This window comes from Mytilus californianus, unplaced genomic scaffold (assembly GCF_021869535.1).
Source record: "Mytilus californianus isolate M0D057914Y unplaced genomic scaffold, xbMytCali1.0.p SCAF_14, whole genome shotgun sequence".
In the NCBI taxonomy this organism is placed as follows: Eukaryota; Metazoa; Mollusca; class Bivalvia; order Mytilida; family Mytilidae; genus Mytilus; species Mytilus californianus.
This window is the reverse complement of record NW_026262626.1, coordinates 1,305,109-1,324,029: the sequence shown is the minus strand read 5'-3', so window position 1 is coordinate 1,324,029 and position 18,921 is coordinate 1,305,109. Positions and strand designations below refer to the sequence as shown.

The 18,921-nt window shown below is 32.2% G+C and overlaps 1 protein-coding gene across 2 annotated transcripts in view; it reads right to left on the bottom strand.

The window, feature by feature from the left end:
* LOC127723993 (potassium voltage-gated channel subfamily KQT member 1-like) overlaps positions 1-11,188 on the bottom strand; it is a 115,375-nt gene extending 104,187 nt beyond the window's left edge. Inside the window, exon 1 of one of the 2 annotated variants that reach the window (XM_052230703.1) lies at positions 9,939-11,188. In XM_052230703.1, the coding sequence (XP_052086663.1) occupies positions 9,939-10,255 (317 nt within the window). In that variant the 5' untranslated portion in view covers positions 10,256-11,188. The remainder of the gene's footprint in view (positions 1-9,938) is intronic. The other variant, XM_052230702.1, reaches the window with a different exon arrangement.
* Between the last annotated feature and the right edge of the window lie 7,733 nt (positions 11,189-18,921).

Below are 18,921 nucleotides of genomic sequence, written 5' to 3'. Positions count from 1 at the left end.
TTTTAGCGTTCCTGATGAAGGTAAATCCAGAAAAGCGCATCGGACGCATGAAATTTATAACGTGTTGTTTTCATTTTTATTGTTTATATTTATATCTAAGACTTATCTAAATTAGAGTTTGAATTCGCAAGCAGATTTCAATATGTCTGTCTTTTTTTCAATTCAAAACTTTGAGTTTATGCTTGTTATTACCTAAAGGATGTCAGTTGTCAATTTTTTTTTAAATTTCGAATTACAGGGTATAGTCTTTGAAGCAAGACCAGAGAGCGAGTGCGAAACCACACTGATACAGCAAAACATGTGGAGAAAAAGATATCTCCACAGAATCTTGTTTTTCCATTTAAAGACTAACACATTAAGTGCCAATCTGCCTCATAATCAGGCAGTGGTGAAAACATGACAAACAAAACCCGCTCAAGTTTACATTAATTTATATTCACAATGTATAATGGTGCACGAATATAATATTTGTTTCCTTTTCCTGTTCTGGTAATTCAAAATATAATTTGGTTGAAATGCACTAGAAATGAACAATTAAGGGGAGCTAACACCGTAATTTGCTATCATTCTAACCAAAAGGTATCTAGAGATTTCATTGCCTGATTCTTACAAAGACTGGCACTTAAAACATCTTCACCATTCGAGCTTGTTTGGGTTTTTTGTATCTATTCCTAGTTAATAATATACCTCTTCGTTTGCATTTTCTGCATAGTAGTTTCATTAAGACTTCCGTTAATCTGTAATATTTGCTTCCGACGTAAGTTTTTTTTCAAGTAGATATGCCATATATATAACGTTACTGGTTGGAAAAGACTATCTTGTAACCTAGCGTTTACACGGACGAACATTACTAGACAAAACCAGAATACTACTCGATTTTCACACCGAGTACATTTCCATCAACAAGAACGAATAAGAATTACATGCGATGTTATTACTAATATAACTTATTTGCAGTTTGTGTTTATTTTCATTTTGTTTATGTTTTTGGTAAAGCTATTTACCGAAGCAATTAAAGTAATCAATTTGTCGGAAATAAAAAAAAATGTAGTGGAATATAAATTGGTCTACGAAATTAATTTCTTATAATATAAAAGCTTCTATCCTGGTGATACAGACATTAAACTCAGCAATCCAAAAATTAATTTAAACGTGAAAAAATATTTTTAAATTAGTATATGCAAGTCAAATTCAAGATCTATTTAACTCATAATTATCCAACTTATAACAAAATCCAGTGTTGGCCAGGATATTTTTGTCAGTTTTACAACATTAATTATATTTGTCATTATATTGCAAGTCTTAAACTGGTCTATCAAATTTAAGGGACATATATAGTACATAAACGCAATTTAAATACACACAACGTTGAATATTAGACGTAAATTGCATAAAATTTAAATATCCAAGCTAGATCAACTACATGTAGTTTATTTGTATATCCAAGCTATTCCCTTTTTAGATTAAATTCTAAGAAAACATTACAAAGTATTTTATATGCATTTACAAGTTCCATTTGTCGACATTTACATGTGTATATAGCCATGATGCCGCATATTGCACATACTGTTCGCTAGCATTAAAGCGAAACCGATGTCAAACACATTGTAAAGACATTCCTTAATACATGTATAGTTTGCATTTGGAAAAATTATCGGTTCTCATTTCGCTGTAAAAAAAATTAAACAAAAAAGTGTTAGACATATATCAACATATAACATTTGCATATTATGTTACATAAGACAGCAACCTTACGCCACGATAAAACAAAAACAAAATATTAGTTGTCAACACGTGCTGTTTTGTACAAATATTGCTATCATTTTACACCTATAGAATATCAACGTATTCTACTGGAGTGAAATAGGATTGGTAACTTGATACGGGATATGATCCCATAGCTATCTTGTGAACAAAAACGAAGATCAGAATCAGAATTAACGTTGAAATCAGGACACACCAGTGTAATATAATTGTAATTCGGGCGTCTCAGGCGACATAAAATGTTAGTGAAGATCATGAACCTATATCTGCCCTGTTAAGAGCCCGAATAGCACATAATACATAAACACAATCGATTTGATTTATATCATTTTCAATGTAGTTCCTTGCAAAGGCAGTGTGTTTATACAGTCATTGTCCATGTAATTCCTTTAAAAGGCAGTGTGTTTATACAATCATTTATCCTAGTATCTATAACTATCAGACAGACCTATAACTAATCTCCACAAACTGCAATTGTATAATTGTCGTTTCTTATGTAAATATACCGATGACCTTCGATTGTACCATTAAACGGCATTTGTGTTGACATTAATCCTAGATTCAGAAAAATCACATTATTTAGCTGTTGTATGGAAGATAAGTGTTGTTAATTAATGTTGTATGATTAGTTAAAAACTAAAAAAAAAGAAGTTTCATTTTATGATGCACATTATGAATGGTATGATTAATTTGGATATACATATGCTAAAAAAAATTCTAAGAAATGAAAATAAAAAATAAATCTGTTTGCGCATTTCACTGCAATATTAATTTGTATATGAATTCAAACAACTCTAGGGTAAATATTAAGAATACAGCAAACACCTGAGCACTATCTGAAAACCAGTAGAATCAATGAGGATCAATTGATATTTTAACTTCAAACAGGTGCAGATTAATTCTTTGAAAACTTATTTAATATACCGCTGTCACATCATCGCGTCTTTAAAAATTTGAATATCCTCTGCATATCTCTATGGGGTTTATTTCGGACTCGTACACTTAAATGCATGTAACATTATCATTGACTAAAATTGCCTTATTCTGTGTTCTATATAAATGACAAAGCAAAGCATACTTTTTAAAAGTATTGAAGCACAAACCCAACGACACTTATTATACCCCCATGACGCAAATACCGCTAGACTGGTCCTCTAATTTGTCATCCGGATACCTTGCTATTACGACAGTTCTAACATTTGTAAGTGGATTTTGACCTAAACAAGCTTACTGATCTGAACCGATCTCAACATTTAAGTCATGTTACGTTTCCAAGCAGTTTGAAGGTGTAATACCACCATTGATTTTCCCCTATTAGTCTTTGTTAAATTTGCACTTTTCAAAAAATTGTGCAGAATTTATCTTTGTTTCAAATAAAGAAATACTTGGCATGAGTAAAGTTTTATCCTGTCCAGTACTGTAGAAAAAATTTCACATAACATTTCATTGCATATAAGAAAATAACCATCACTGGAAGTTAACCAATCAAATTTTCCCCCTTTTTTAACCTGTGTACAAGCTTTAGTAACCATGTAACCTCAAGTTTCCAAAATATTCTATAGAAACCCCAAATAAAGAAATAATGGTGCTTTGAAATACCCAAGATATATGTTTATGACTCAGAAATGTTTTACTGCAATGAAATGTAGGATCAATTACCTACAACTGTCAAATTCAAGGGAATATTTTTTTTCGACCTATTTTCGTATGCAACCGGATGTGACGTACTATGATTTGGTGGTATTACACCTAAAGAAGACTTTTTTGTTGAATAAACTGAATGTGACTTTTTTCCTTTGTAATACTGGTTATTTCAAGCATTCCTGTCAAGTTTTGTCATAATCAGTTCAATAGTTTGAGAAAAATCTAGTATAATGTAAGACGACATCTACAGCGATTCGAGCAAAATTTCTTCGAAAAATTCAAACCAAGCCGCATCATGATAGAATATAGTGTGGACCAATAAATGATCAAATATTTATCTCATCTGCCTACAAACAGTTGAATATGATACAAAAGATGACTTTAGGATGATAAATACTACTAATGGACCTCTTATTCTTCCTTATAAAGTCTCTTTTGGTCCATTTATACCTCTCATTTCCTCAAAATTTCTACTTTTTAGGCCAATAAATAAAAATTTAGGGGTAACTTTCACTCATTTATGATAGAAATGTTATTATAAATGATTAATTGAAGTATTCAAGCTGCTTGAACTATCCGTATAAAAGTTTACTGTCTCCAAGGAGGTTTCAATAAGTCCTTGCGTAAAACTTAAATTTACGCCGCGTTCCAGAGAGGGATATAAAAAACTTCTCTTTTGGTGAATAATTTGTTGTTACTGCTTTAAAAATAATTTCATTTACTTAAAACTATATATTTATTAAAGTATTTCTTAGGAAAAATTTTCTAGTATAGCAGAATATAAGAAATAAGGAGAAAAAGCTCCCCAAGACTCTAAGTATGGCTTGTTCTGTCAACTAATATTCATGGTAAAGTCCTATTTCAAGGAAATTTTCTCATAAAATGTATTTTGGAGACTCAATCCACTCAGAATATTTCATTATTTGTAATATTTCACTTAAATAGCAAGAAATTTTAACACATGAGAGTACTCACAAGGTCAAAGGTGCATGTACAGCTTCCCATATTAGGTGTAATACCACCATTGATTTTCCCCTATTAGTCTTTGTTAAATTTGCACTTTTCAAAAAATTGTGCAGAATTTATCTTTGTTTCAAATAAAGAAATACTTGGCATGAGTAAAGTTTTATCCTGTCCAGTACTGTAGAAAAAATTTCACATAACATTTCATTGCATATAAGAAAATAACCATCACTGGAAGTTAACCAATCAAATTTTCCCCCTTTTTTAACCTGTGTACAAGCTTTAGTAACCATGTAACCTCAAGTTTCCAAAATATTCTATAGAAACCCCAAATAAAGAAATAATGGTGCTTTGAAATACCCAAGATATATGTTTATGACTCAGAAATGTTTTACTGCAATGAAATGTAGGATCAATTACCTACAACTGTCAAATTCAAGGGAATATTTTTTTTCGACCTATTTTCGTATGCAACCGGATGTGACGTACTATGATTTGGTGGTATTACACCTGAAAGATGAAGAAGAAGCAAATATACCAATTCAAAGGGACAATCAAAACTAGTGGAAGAAAAACTGTCAACGCCATAGCAAATAATGAAAACAACATGAGGACGAACAAATCCACAAAACACAACATAGAAAACTAAAGAGCAACATGAACCCCACCAAAACCTTTATCCATAATTTTAACATACTTTGCTATCTAATCGATTAAGATCATTATTTAAATTTTCAGGGTGTTCATATTTGTTATAAAGGACATGAATTGACTGCAGGCTAACTGCTTTACGACTTCTGAATTCTCATCAAGGACATATTTCTTTAAAAAAATATTTTAAAACATTAACACGTATGAATACTTATTAAACGCTTTTATATTTCTGACATTTCAGATCGTGTGAAGATGTAAAAGCCCTATTCTGAAGAAAACTATATTTTACTTTTAGTAGACATTTGTTTACAGACTTTTTCCATACAAATTTATTTAGTATTCCTCGCAGATATTTCTTTGAAATTCCGTTTGTATCAGGTTACACATAACAAACGCCTTTGATTACAAACAAAATATTATTACTCCACAACTTTCCGAAAGAACGGCTTAATTGCTTTTCTATGGCGATTGGAAATGTTAGAGAAATAAGATTGTGGTGAAAACGTAACCCTGATAAGGAATTTATTTACAATGCACTTGTTCACTTTTACACTATACTGAATCTTTACTGAACACCTATACCATACACATTTTGTTAGACTTTATATGACTTTGGTACTGTCTTTTTACAGTACTGTTTCAATACATATTTTTTCATTAATGTTTCAGTTATGATTTTTTCAGAACTGATTGCTCAGATCTGTTTCAGTACAGTAACCGTAACTGTTTATTTCAATAGTGTTTCAGTATAGCATTATTACCAGTACTGGCTAAGTACTTTTTTCATTCTTCAATGCAACGGAAGGACGTGCCTGTCTACAAATACCGCTGTATCAATTTCAATGCATAACCAATGGCAAGATGAACTTCTGTTATCTCTACATATTGTAAATAAATGTTAACCAAAACATTAATTAGCCATAGGATACAAATATATAACGGGCTGAAATAAACCTCAGAGCAATTTACAAAGAATGGACATTTTATATGCATTTACGAAGGGATAACAATGCTTCGGTTCTAAACAAGATAATATTGCTATTCCCACTAAGTCAATAAAGCAGTTACTGGTAGAAATATAGAGCCTTCCTCCTGGTTATCTTAATCTAAGAATAAAATTCTGTGAATAACAATCTGATCAAAATAGGTTTTTGCGCGTATAAACAAAATGAATTCAGACAGATTTAATGATGATCCATGCGGATTGTTACAGGCACAGAAGAATAAAGAAGATACATATGGTACAAATATCATTGCAGCCAAGGTCAAGATTATGATATGAACCAGTGTGCTATAAAATCAATGAATGAACAAAAACATGATAAACATATGAAACCCATGAACGTGGACACAACACATGTGCCTGGATCGCTCAAATCCGGACCTCCTAGGAACGATACGCCCGACATCAGTTCCATCGATATTATATATTAGAAGCTGCTCCCAAATTTCAAATAAAAAAGGATTAAATACAGTCACACTACATTTTGTACTTGTATTAAACAGATATTTAAGCGCGTAACATTACAATCGACACTGAGAGACTACATATTTTTCTACATATCAAAATAACTTCAATGTAGTAGGTCTGATCTATAACTTTCTGCAGGTATAGTGCTTTCCATATCAAGGTAACAAACAAAATCAAAATGGTGTAGGGTAATTATATGGAAAAGTAGTATAAGCCACAGTTTCAGCATGCATTCTGCATAGTTCTGGTTTACCCTTCTTAGTGTTGTGAAAAATCATCAAGAAATGAAAAATAGAAGTGGACATAAAAAGCTCCAACAATTCAATAACGTCTAACGATATAATACACTAATTGGAGATTGACAGGTTTAATGCGTTTCATGAATGTACATTAAGGCATCGATTGTAAAAAAAAACACACTTTTATATTCCTGGTAATTAACATTTTTATCGGAAGGTGCAATTAGTTGGTCAGTAATAGCAAATAATATAATCCTTACTCCTGGTAATTTAATGTTACATCCAGTGATAAAAAATCTGCTCTGAGAAAGCGTGCGGGAGGTCGTGGACTCGATCCCCGGCTGATTCAAATCACATATTTAAGAATGGTATATGCTGCTTGGAGTCATGATAATGTGTCAAAGCAGCGTGACATGTTTTCACCCAGTGGATTGTTACCTTGTGAGCTATCATGTTGAAATCTGACTCATCGCGTCGGTATAAAACAATGCAGGTTTCATATCCTAATCTTATTAACATGTTATCGTCCTATATAGGATATCTTTTCCCAACCACAATCCAATTTTTTTCAAATGCTTGTATCTCAAAAACAAGCACAACTACTAGTACATTATTTTACCCCATAATTTTTATGTTTACATGACATATATCCATTGACATGTGTCCTCTATGAAAAAGTTGTTTTTGATTGATTGATTGTTGGTTGCTTAACGTCCAGTGGCAAATATTTCATGCATATTCAGGACGAGAACAAATTAACAATAAATACAATAGGTAGGTTCTGTAATAGGGGCGTCCGGGATTAAGGTCAGGGAAATTTAGACTGCCACGGATAATGAAGGTATTGGATAGGGACAGAAATTAAGCCTTGCAACAGGTCACCTATATTTATTTTATATGGACCCCTCAAAGAGTTGTTGCAAGGGTTCTTAACGTGCAAAGAGCGTGGCACTCTCTTTACATGAGGCATCGGATTTAACGTCCCCATTCTGACCGGACGTGGCTGCAAATTTGTACATCCCGCACAGCCAAACGGACGCCCCACTTTAGCAAGGGTTTTACTGCCGTCGGAGGAAGACCAATGGTGACCATACTTCTATTCCCCAGTCACCCTTGGGGGGAAGTTGTTTTTGAAATTCAGTGGCACAGATTCCCATGTACACAAAATCTTTAAAGATAAAGCGATACCCATTGACAAGATACAAGACTTGTCAAAGGTTAGAGAGAGGGGTGAGCGCTCACAAACATGTTAAACTTCGCCACATTATCCATGATCAGGAGTCGGTTAGTCAATAATTGTCGTTGGATGTTGTCTGTCACAGTTGTTTTTCGTTTATGGTTTTAAGTGAAGGTCTGCCCGTTGATTTTCTTTTTGAATTTGAATTCTGCCGTGCCTTGTTTAGCTCACAATATGGTATGTTTTTGCTCAATGTTGAAGGCCCTACGGTGACCGGTACAATTGTTAACATCCTTTATTTGCAAGCATACAAATCTTATTTTTATATTGGACATGCACACATAATGTAATCACATAACATATTTAAACTATATATGTTCAATAAAATTTGCATAATAAGTCTTATTTCATAGATAATCATCATGGTAACCAAAAAGTTTAAACATGTATAAACATGTACATGACGTCATGAGTATGAATAATATTATTGCTGCAAATTCGAAATACAAAAATGTAGTTCTTTCAGTGAGGATGAATTTATTGATCTAGATGGTTATTTTTCACGAAGTTTAGAGATGTTATGGTGGGTTTGTGAGAGAAAAGTTGGGTTTGAACTACAATAAACTCCTTAAGAAATTACTGTAATATTTTTTTGTCCATAAAGAATTAACATCGCGTAGCGGGTTTTTTAAAAGTGTGCACCACATTTTTGAGGTTATTTCGAATAGACAGAAAAAATATCACATTCATTCCTTATAATTTAATTCTAAATTTCATTTTTAAGGAGTAAATCATGAAAAAAACGTTGAAAATTATGTCTAAGAGCCGATAGACAAAAAACTTTTAGTCAATTAGATGACGTGTTACATCCAAAATTTAATTATTTCAAAATAGCCTTTATTACTATTGAGTTCCTATCAGTACTGAAATGTTTAGGGTAACACACAGTTGATTGAAATGTTTTGCTATTTTTACAAAGACAGATGAAATATCTTAATATTTAAAACACATTTAAAATTTTATGATTTTGATGTACAGTGAAACCTTTTATTGGGTACAGAACAGAGCAAAAGTCATACAAAAAAGAGGCGGAAAATACCAAAAGTAAACAAAACAAAACAAACCATGTTGTATTATATTTGTTAAAATGAAATGTTAACTATTTTTTAACCCCCCATCCACCCCCTTTCCCAGCATGATGCAGTCTTCTGTATTCAAAACGGACTAAATCATTTTAAGTACCAACACATTTTTGCTACATAGACTAAGATACATGACTTAATCTTGAGTAAATGTATGAAATTCTACATGCAAAAACGGAATAATGCAACCATTCACATTTTTATAATAATGTTCTTGGAATATTTGATTCTATAAGCAGTGTCATTTAAGCCTCAGCTTCCTAGTAGAGTTTTTTGTAGCATTATAGTCTATTATTCCGGAGCCGTATGTCTATGTTCAGATGTTCAGGTATTGTAACGCCTTCAATAGCATTAACAAAAGAATATTGAGGCTTAGAAATGTAGAAAGAGGAAGTAAAATGATCGCAAAAATGTTTTTTTTTTTCATATTAATTTACATGTTTTATATTAATATGTACATTTTATTTTACCTACAAAAATACAAGACACAAGTTTTATTTTATTAATCTTTGATTCAGCATTATCTTTAGATTCATTCGAATATATATATATATATATATATATTATAGTATATTATAGAGATATTTCTTAATGAAAGCTTAATATGGAACCAGAATACTCCATTAAAGATATTGGCGCTAGATTAAGCTCTTTTGATTTAAAGCCCTGTTTGCCTGGTATTCTAATTCACGCAGTCCAGTGTTTACATGTGAATATTGACTACATGTACCAGGTTGGGAGAGAAACAACTGTTTTTAAGACAAAGTACCAAAAACTCATTAGAGGGGAGTTGATATAAGTACATTGTAAAATAAAGTACGAAAATACTTTTGGGAGAATCCACATAAATGGAGGAGGTTTGGGTTAAATAAAACAGTACTTACACTGTAAAGTGATATATGAAACATTTCCAACCCGTCGGTCTTTCCAGAAAATTATACACTTGTGCTTGAACGGAAGTTTTTGGATGCCTTCTATACAGTGGAAAATTAATTTTATTCTCCTTTTCCAGGCATGGTTTAGTTTCTCCACTACTTCCATAACTATTCTCGTTAAATTCGGACTCTTCATATTCTTGGACCCTTAACGTGTTTGGTATTCCTTTTCCTAGAAGCGAAGTTCTAGTGTTTGTGCGATAGTTTCCTTTCATTTCGGTTTTTGATGCAAAGTACCTCCTCGATTCATCATCAATATTATCCATTGTTAAAATATTGACAATTAAATCCACACAAGAATTTATAATTCCACTTGGATCTTTACCAGATAAACTAGACAAGTTTATCTTGGCAATTATTTAAATCCGTTCATTTTAATGTGTTAACAATGAGCCCGTGTTGTGTCACACCATTCTCTACTCCCAGACTCTCGATTATGATTCTCTGTATCTTTGAAAGCATTGGATCTTAATGGCAGAGTGTTTGTACAAGTAATCAAATCTCATCTATAAAGTTGCCATCAGCTATACATCGCTAATTAATCAGTATCACAAAATTTTAATCAGGTGTATTTTTGAAAATGAAAATGAAGTGTTTAGTCTGAATGGTAAACAAAAGGTTTGCCATTCACGCTTGACAGTCTTTGAATTTGTAACATTAAACCGTTTTTATTGCTTCAAGCTGTAATCATCATTCTGATTCTATGTTGACACAAACACGAATAAAAAAATGATGAAAATAATAACACACAGAAAAAATGTTACAGAAAATTACACTTTATACAAAATAACGACAATGTACAAGTGCGGTTGCTTCTATATCAAGGTATATACATATATATCTAAACCATTTAGTTTTATCCAACAATATTTACACAGGAAAATCAATTTCTCCAGCTGCCTGCAATTTATTCCGATTCCATCTGATAAACCGTTGTAAATTCATTTGTAAATTGTTTAATCTAGATGAGCAGGTATCTATCACATGGGAAATATGATGCTGTTTCCGCGATTTCCAATTTATCTCCTGTAAAAATAAAGAAAATATCACAAAACAGCGCAATTTTAATTAAATCCCTAATTCCCATATGACATTGTAATGTTCGATCACAAATATTTGCAGTCTATTCTACCAGGTAGTGTTATGTAAATCATCCATCGTCATCCGTAGTTTGGTTTTCAATCAACATTATTAGTTAAATAAATGGTCAAATAGGTCCTCAGACGTGTATTAGCATAGTTGCAATTTTAATTGTTTTGAAATTTAAAATAATTGATCATGGATCAATATCTCGATTTGTTTAACAAAGGGTTAAGCCGATAATATCAGATACGTTGATTTAAAAAGAATGTTGCTGTATCGGTTACTGTTTAATATAACCCCGATTGTACAGACATTATAAGAGTTTTTTTCTCCGGTGTCATGTTTATATTGATATCTATATTTTTTATATCATTAATTATGCTGTATTTTAATTATATTCTTAAACAAATATATATTATATAATTATAATATGTACATTATCGAACTGTATTTAAATATTACTTGTACAGTCTCTCATGAATATTTTAAGATTGGCACATACAATGATAACGTAATATTTCTTGTTATCTGTATGAATATTTTATTGTGTAAATATATGTAATTGTATGTGGTGAGGCTATACTAAAACAATGAATCTATCTAACTTGGTTAAATGTTTAAACTTCTTTTCAGCACACCGGTACTGACTTTGTCTTAAATATTTATCATTTTAATTCTCCGTTTATAAATTAAGAAATTATTAAGATATTAATTCCAATTCCCTCAGTGATTACCATATATGAATTTGGCTATAAATTTCTGTTAGGTCTGTTTTTTTGTGTCATTTTGCTCTTAACATTTTAGCGTATTTACACATCTCTGGCCTTCAAATGACGTGGTAACACGAAGATGTTAATAGCTGCAAGTTACCGCACGGCCTCTTGCGAATAGCAAAACCCATACCATAAAGTAAGCTATAAAATGATAAAAGACCGTTGAATACTATAGTAACAAAATTGAAGAACAATTCAACAGGGGCAACCAATACCTATATTTTAGCATTGCTCAAGATCATGTTTTTCTTTGATTCTTAATGACGTCTTTACACGAAATCTATACTTGGAAGTTAGATGTGTACTGATTGATATTTTAGTCTTACAATGTAGATGCATGAATTTTTTATACGTTGTTATTGACTTTCTAACATGTTTCACCACGCCACATTCTATATGTGCCTGTCAGGAGCCTGTAGTTCATTCATTGGTTGTCGTTGGTTCATATCTGTCATATTTGTTTTTCTTAAATTGTTTTGTTATAAATTATGCTGTGAGTTTTCTCAATTGAATTGCTTGTCTTCTAAAAGTATTTTCATATTGCAAAAACAAAAAATCAATCATTTCGTTTTCTATCGACCGACGGCTGTATCATCATTGTAAAACAGGTAAATCTTGCACAACATGTAGCTTTAAAAAAAAGTTAGGTGGCCTATCCTTTTTCTCATGTTTTTGATATAACACGATTTAAAATACAATGGGAAAGTATGAAACAATTCTATCACTTTTTGAACCCTTGATTCTACCTTATAAGAGATGATCGTTTGTACGTTCTACCGATCCAGGTTAAAACAGATGACTGTGTTTATGATCATACATGTATAGGTTTAAAGAGGTAACCATGCAGCTGTAAGATTTTCATATTGATTTCAAAACCATATGATATGATTTAATTGCGCAAATCACGTGTTTCCGGAATATAATTTTATGGTACGCTCGTGACTAAACGCTTAGAAAGTCAGAGCACGAAAACAAAAAGAACAGAATAACAGTCTAATGTGAATTTTACATGCTAGGGGTCGTCTTAAACTTGTAGTGAGGTGAAAGTCTGTTTTGCTCCGTGTTGAAGGCCTAACTGCGACTTTGAGCTGAAGAACAGCAATTAAAGCGCTGTTCCTTTGCTTTTTGTGTGTGTTTTTGCTGTGCATGTACTGATTTTGTGTCATGGATGGATACTCCATATCCTTTGTTTTTCTTTTATGTACCCGATAACCATTTTCTTTTCTTGTATTAATTATCAAAACGCTTTCTATATTCCAAATCGTAGAGATGAATGCATTAAAAGACATTCACCAATCCTTTATGTCGTGTGATACCTTATTCACGGTAGGTATAGTGTCCGGCTAGGATCGTGGTTTTTCGAGTGATTTGATCGGGTTTTTTCGAGTGTGACCACTTTTTTTCGAGTGAATATGATAAAAAATGTAAACAAACAGACTTACTTTCTGAAAAGACGTGATATAGAAGCTTGAGTTTGATATACAAGGATATACAAGGTGTGTAAGTATTTGAGATAAAAAGATATTATCAATCCGACATTATTTTTCGTTCAAAAAGTTAAATTTAGCCTTACAATGCTTTTATTCCAAAAAACAGAATAAAGCCATTTTTATACACATACCAATGCAAACGTCGATGGAAATGCATACATGGAATCCATATATCCTTAGATATACAGACACTTTACAAAAATTCGGGTTTTTTCGAGAGCAGTCCGGGCTTTTTCGAGTGCGTCCGTGTTTTATCGACTGATTATACAAATTTCCTATAGCTTAGAATGTTGTGTGTCAGTGTATTTACGTTTAAAAACAATAAAAAAGGGTTCAAATTATGTACTTTTTAAGGCACGAAACCAATGCATTCATCCGTTTAATAAAGGTGTACTAACACTTAGACTTTATAAACAAGTATCAGCCATCTATATATATTGTTGTTTGTCACATCTAATAAATTACATGTACAGTATATATTCATGATGTCAACAATCTAATGTAAGCATAGACAATTTGGATTGAGACGTACGTACAAAGAGTGAATTAAGCTGATGAATTATTCATTTCATTGTTAACTATATATGAAATTTAATTCAGATGTTATTGTCAATGGGAATAAAAACTGGTCGGATAAAGTGTCTTTTAGTAGAATATTTTTTATTACATATAAACAAAGAAGATAATAAGACAACTCTCCACAAGAGACCAAATGACACAAAAATTAACAACTACAGCTCACCGTATCGCCTTCAACAATGAGCAAAGCCCATACCGCATAGTCAGCTATAAAAGGCCTCGAAATGACAAATGTAAAACAATTCAAACGAGAAAGCTAACGGCCTAATTTATGTAAAAAAAATAAACGAAAAACAAATATGTACACATCAACAAACGACAACCACTGAATAACAGGCTTCTGACTTGGGACAGGCACATACATACTGAATGTGGCGGGGTTAAACATGTTAGCGGGATCCCAACGCTCCCCCTAACCTGGGACAGTGGTGTAACAGTACAACATAAGAACGAATTATAAAAATCAGTTAAAAAAGGCTTAACTCATCAGATGGATACAAATAGAAATACATCTAACAAAAACAAATGCATTTTTCTGATTCTTCTCTGCTGTCCAGTAGGCTTCTTACTCCGTTTCTTAATAAACAGCTGCGCCATGGGCGCATGATACGCTTGATATCAAACTCGCCAGAGCATCGTTTAATATTATATTGAAATTAAATAACTCGAGTTGATATCAAGCGATATCTATTATCACTCGTTATGAAACCTATAAATAATTTCTCAATGTCATATCAAAAATTTATAAAAAAACTAAAAGGGAGGTAACCTTAATCTATATAAAGCAGTCACCAAAGTTTCATGAAAACTCCTCAAAACACTTTAAGAATATTGTCCGAAAACTGTAAAATCACCCCATTTTAGCTCACCTGGCCCTAAAGGGTCAAGTGAACTTTTCTCATCACTTGGCGTCCGTCGTTGTCCGTCGTCGTCCGTTAACTTTTACATTGTGTCGTCCCGTGATGCTCAGATATATACGTCTAGAGTTTTAATTGCTGTTGAACAGATCACAATCTGAGCAGCTTAATAACTGTATTTTAATGTTAAGGATAGCGGATCATGTGCAACGCAAACATTTTTTTACAGAAATCTTCTCCTCACATACTTATGGAATAAGTTCATTATAGATAGAAATAACTGTAAACAGCAAGAAAGTTCAGTAAAGTAAGATCTACAAAAAAGTCACCATCACCAAAACAGAGAATTTTGTCATGAATAATATTCTTGTCTTTAATGTAGAAGAGTGTCCATTGTTTAATATGCACTGCAGCACATAGACTAAGGTGAGCGACACAGGGTCTTTAGAGCCTCTAGTTTGTTTAATAAAACCCTATAACTCGAAAACGTAAAATCTAAAATTTATAGAATTCGAAAGGGAGGATACCTCAATAGATAAAAAAAATTCAACGAAGTTTCATGTAAATTGGTTACAGCGTTTTTGATTTTTGTCCGACATGTTGACGACGGACGGACAACGGTATACCATAATACGTACCGTATAAAAACTCCGGGGTTCACCACGAAAAATATTATTAACTGTGACAACAAAAATACCATAAAACGAAGTTGAAAAGATTATGAGTCTCCTGCACTATGTTCTTAAGACCTTTTTATAAAGGATCCAATAATTTCTAATTTAATACTGGAAAGTTGTGGTAGAACGTTTTCCGAACAGAAAACTTGCATTAAATTGAAAAAGGTTAATTTTGATCATCGTAGTAATATGTTTTGGTAATTTATTGAGAATATATGATATTTTCATTCATTAAATTACATTTATATACTAGAAAAGTCATTTTTTAAAGTCAGAAATAACTTTTTTCTTATTAAAATTTTCGTTAAAAAACCCGGACCATTTGTTTAAAAACCCGGACGGTTTCACAGTTCCTCTCGAAAAAGCCCGGACAATAACAAACACCGAATTTAATGGTTGAATACAAGGAAATTGTGCTTCTTTGTTACTCAAAACATGTATAGTATTCAAAATAAGAATAAAAATAAAACTATTATAATTACGAATTAGCAGTTAATTGACCTGATCGCAAGTTTTATCACTCGAAAAAGCCCGATCTACACTCGAAAAAAATGGACAGGTTCACTCGAAAAACCACGATCCTAGCCGGGCACTATACCTACCGTGTTATTGCCATATATTTTCTATCAACGGGTTTTAAGAGGGGTAACATGAACAGTATGATGACCCTTTCGGAGCACCTGAGATCACTTTTTTTTTCGCCGTTTTCTAATTGATTATGGTATTATCTGTTTTTCTTCGACTTATTTTTTATTGTTCCCTGGTACATTTTCTCTCTCTTTTTAATGATTTATCAATATGTTTCATTGCTCCTCTCATGCAGCGTTCGAATCTTTCAAACACTACTGAAAAGAAGCACATACACCTAACCCTAACCCTAGCCAACCTTAACCCTATTCCCTGACCCTTTTACAATGTACCTCTAACCCCCTAACCGTAACCTTCTCAATGTGCATATGATGCATCAACTTAATTTTGGTGTCTTGTAATTTAGTAATATTCGAAAATAAGAAAAAACTGTTTTCCCTAAATTTTTTCAATCTTTTTTGTTGTGCATGACTTTGCATGTATCTTCTAGGATTATATTTTTGTAATATTCGCACATTTTAATTGCATTGTAGCTTTTAAGAATACATTTATCCATCATATTATCAAGTTGTATCTGAAGAGCCTAACACGTAATTGAGAATTGATTTATCTTACTCAACACCTGATACCGCGATAAATTATTAATTAACGGGCAAAATTTAGAACGGGTGATGTTTATAATTTATTATTAAAATATTTTGCCGATAACTGTAATTGAACGAACTGCTCCGTACCACTTTAGAAAATTTAAATAAAAACTTTCAGGTTATAAAATGTGCAATTAATAACATTTACGTTTGTTACCGCCTAATAGTTTGCCATCTGTTGGTATGCCTGCAGTTTTTACTCAATGAAATATCTTATGTATTTATAAGCTTAAGCATTGCATGCATAATTTTCTCAATACATATTCATGTATCATCATAATATATGAACATGGATATCAAATTAAGTTGTTCAGTGTACAGGAAACATATTTTCGATATGGTTGTTTATTATTACGTATACTTGATTAGTTTCAATGCTACTGGACTGCAAGGTCCTAAGAGTATGACCATACCGGTATATCGATTTTTTTTGCATGTAAATCTATATATTAGAATTTTTCAGTGAACGAAAAGATATAAATTTTGTTAAATTTTCAGGCAATCTTTTCGCATCTAGGTTGCCCATTAGCGGGTTTTAGAGGTACATTTTTCGGGGGTTCGATTTTTGTGGTTTTTATTTCAATGGTCATTTCCGATTTCCAATTATATTCGGGTTTGAGCACCAAGCATGCGGAATAAATTTCGAAATTAGAGAATATTTTTAGTTCATTAAAAATGTTGGTATATTGTCAAAATAGTATGATATAAAGTTGTCCATGCATTAAAAACGTGATTCTGATATAGTTAACCTAACACCAAACAAAACAAGTATATCAGGAAGTTGACATCTACATTTGGACTTATATTATGCTTAAATATGCTTGAAGGTATAAAATATAATCTACAGCATCCTTTTCACTATTTGAACCATATAGGTGTATATATGCATAGCGCCTGCTCTGCCTTCAGACTCACTTCCTTTAGATTCATATGGTTTTGGATTGCATTAATTCAATGGTCATTTTACGTATAAGTCAGATGTGTCTCATACATAAGACATAATAGAAAGTACATGAGCACTGTTACGAACAGTTTGTAGGTTTATTTATATCAATATCTAAATGACAAATTCATCAGGCAGGAACTGCTTATCTTTTGTGAGCTCCTCCCTCCCCCACACCTTTGTTGGTTGGAATAGTCATGCTAATTATTTAGTTTTTTTCATTTAGTGTTTTGTGGACTGTTATTGTTCATTTCGTCGTTTTTGTATTTCACCATGGTGCTGTTTGTTTTTATTTGGCTTATGATTTTTAATTGCCACGTTTGGTTCTTGTCATTCTTTCATTATGTTCAAAACCTAATTAGGCTCTTAATCATCGCTCAGACAAATTAAAGATTAATGTTGATTAATCTTTTTACTTTGAGTACAGTGATCTTTGAGTATTGACATATCTTTGACCTTTCAAACTTTAGTATTTGCGAAACGCGATTACGTTTAACCTAGATAACACTAATTGAATACAGCAAATTCTATATGCTTGACTTTGATTAACTACCACTTGGCCGATGTCAGGGACAACTGATTATGGACTGTTGGTTATAGTGCGCATCAATTCTCAATACTTGGGTACTGGTAAAGGTTTGTCACTTATATTTTGATTAAAAGGTGGAATTATTTAATTATATTTGCAAAACCAAGGTGCCAGCTCTTCATGAAAAGATTAAACGTGACGTCTGTGTCTATTTTGTTTGAATCTGCTTAATAATTGAAGTATACATGCACTTTTACGGCTTCTGGCTTTTTAATTTCAGGCTTTGGGCGTTACGTTACGATTGTATGGCGGTTAACCAAACAGATTATTCGATCGCAGCATATTGGGCTTTGATAAATTGATACATGTATCATAACACCTTGAGGGTTTTAAACTGTCATCGATTCAGAAGATAAAACACCTGATACCCCGCGCTATTACATTAGTTCTGATATCTTAGTACATTTTAACACTTAATTAGTGCTTAATATATTACTATAGTTGTTGGGGTTTTTCTTGTTTTTTTTTAAGTTTAAGTTTGTTTGTTTTTGTTTGTTTGTTTGGTTTTTTTTTTTTTTTTTTGGGGGGGGGGGGGGGGCGCATTTTAACAGAAACTCAAATTTCCCCCCCAACAAAAACAAAAAACAAAAGGTCTCTGAGAAGAAATAACAATAATTATAAAAACTCTAAATAGACACAATCCTTTGGCTTAAGGAAATGCATATTATTTTTGGTATTTACTACAACATCATATCTTTCTTATTGT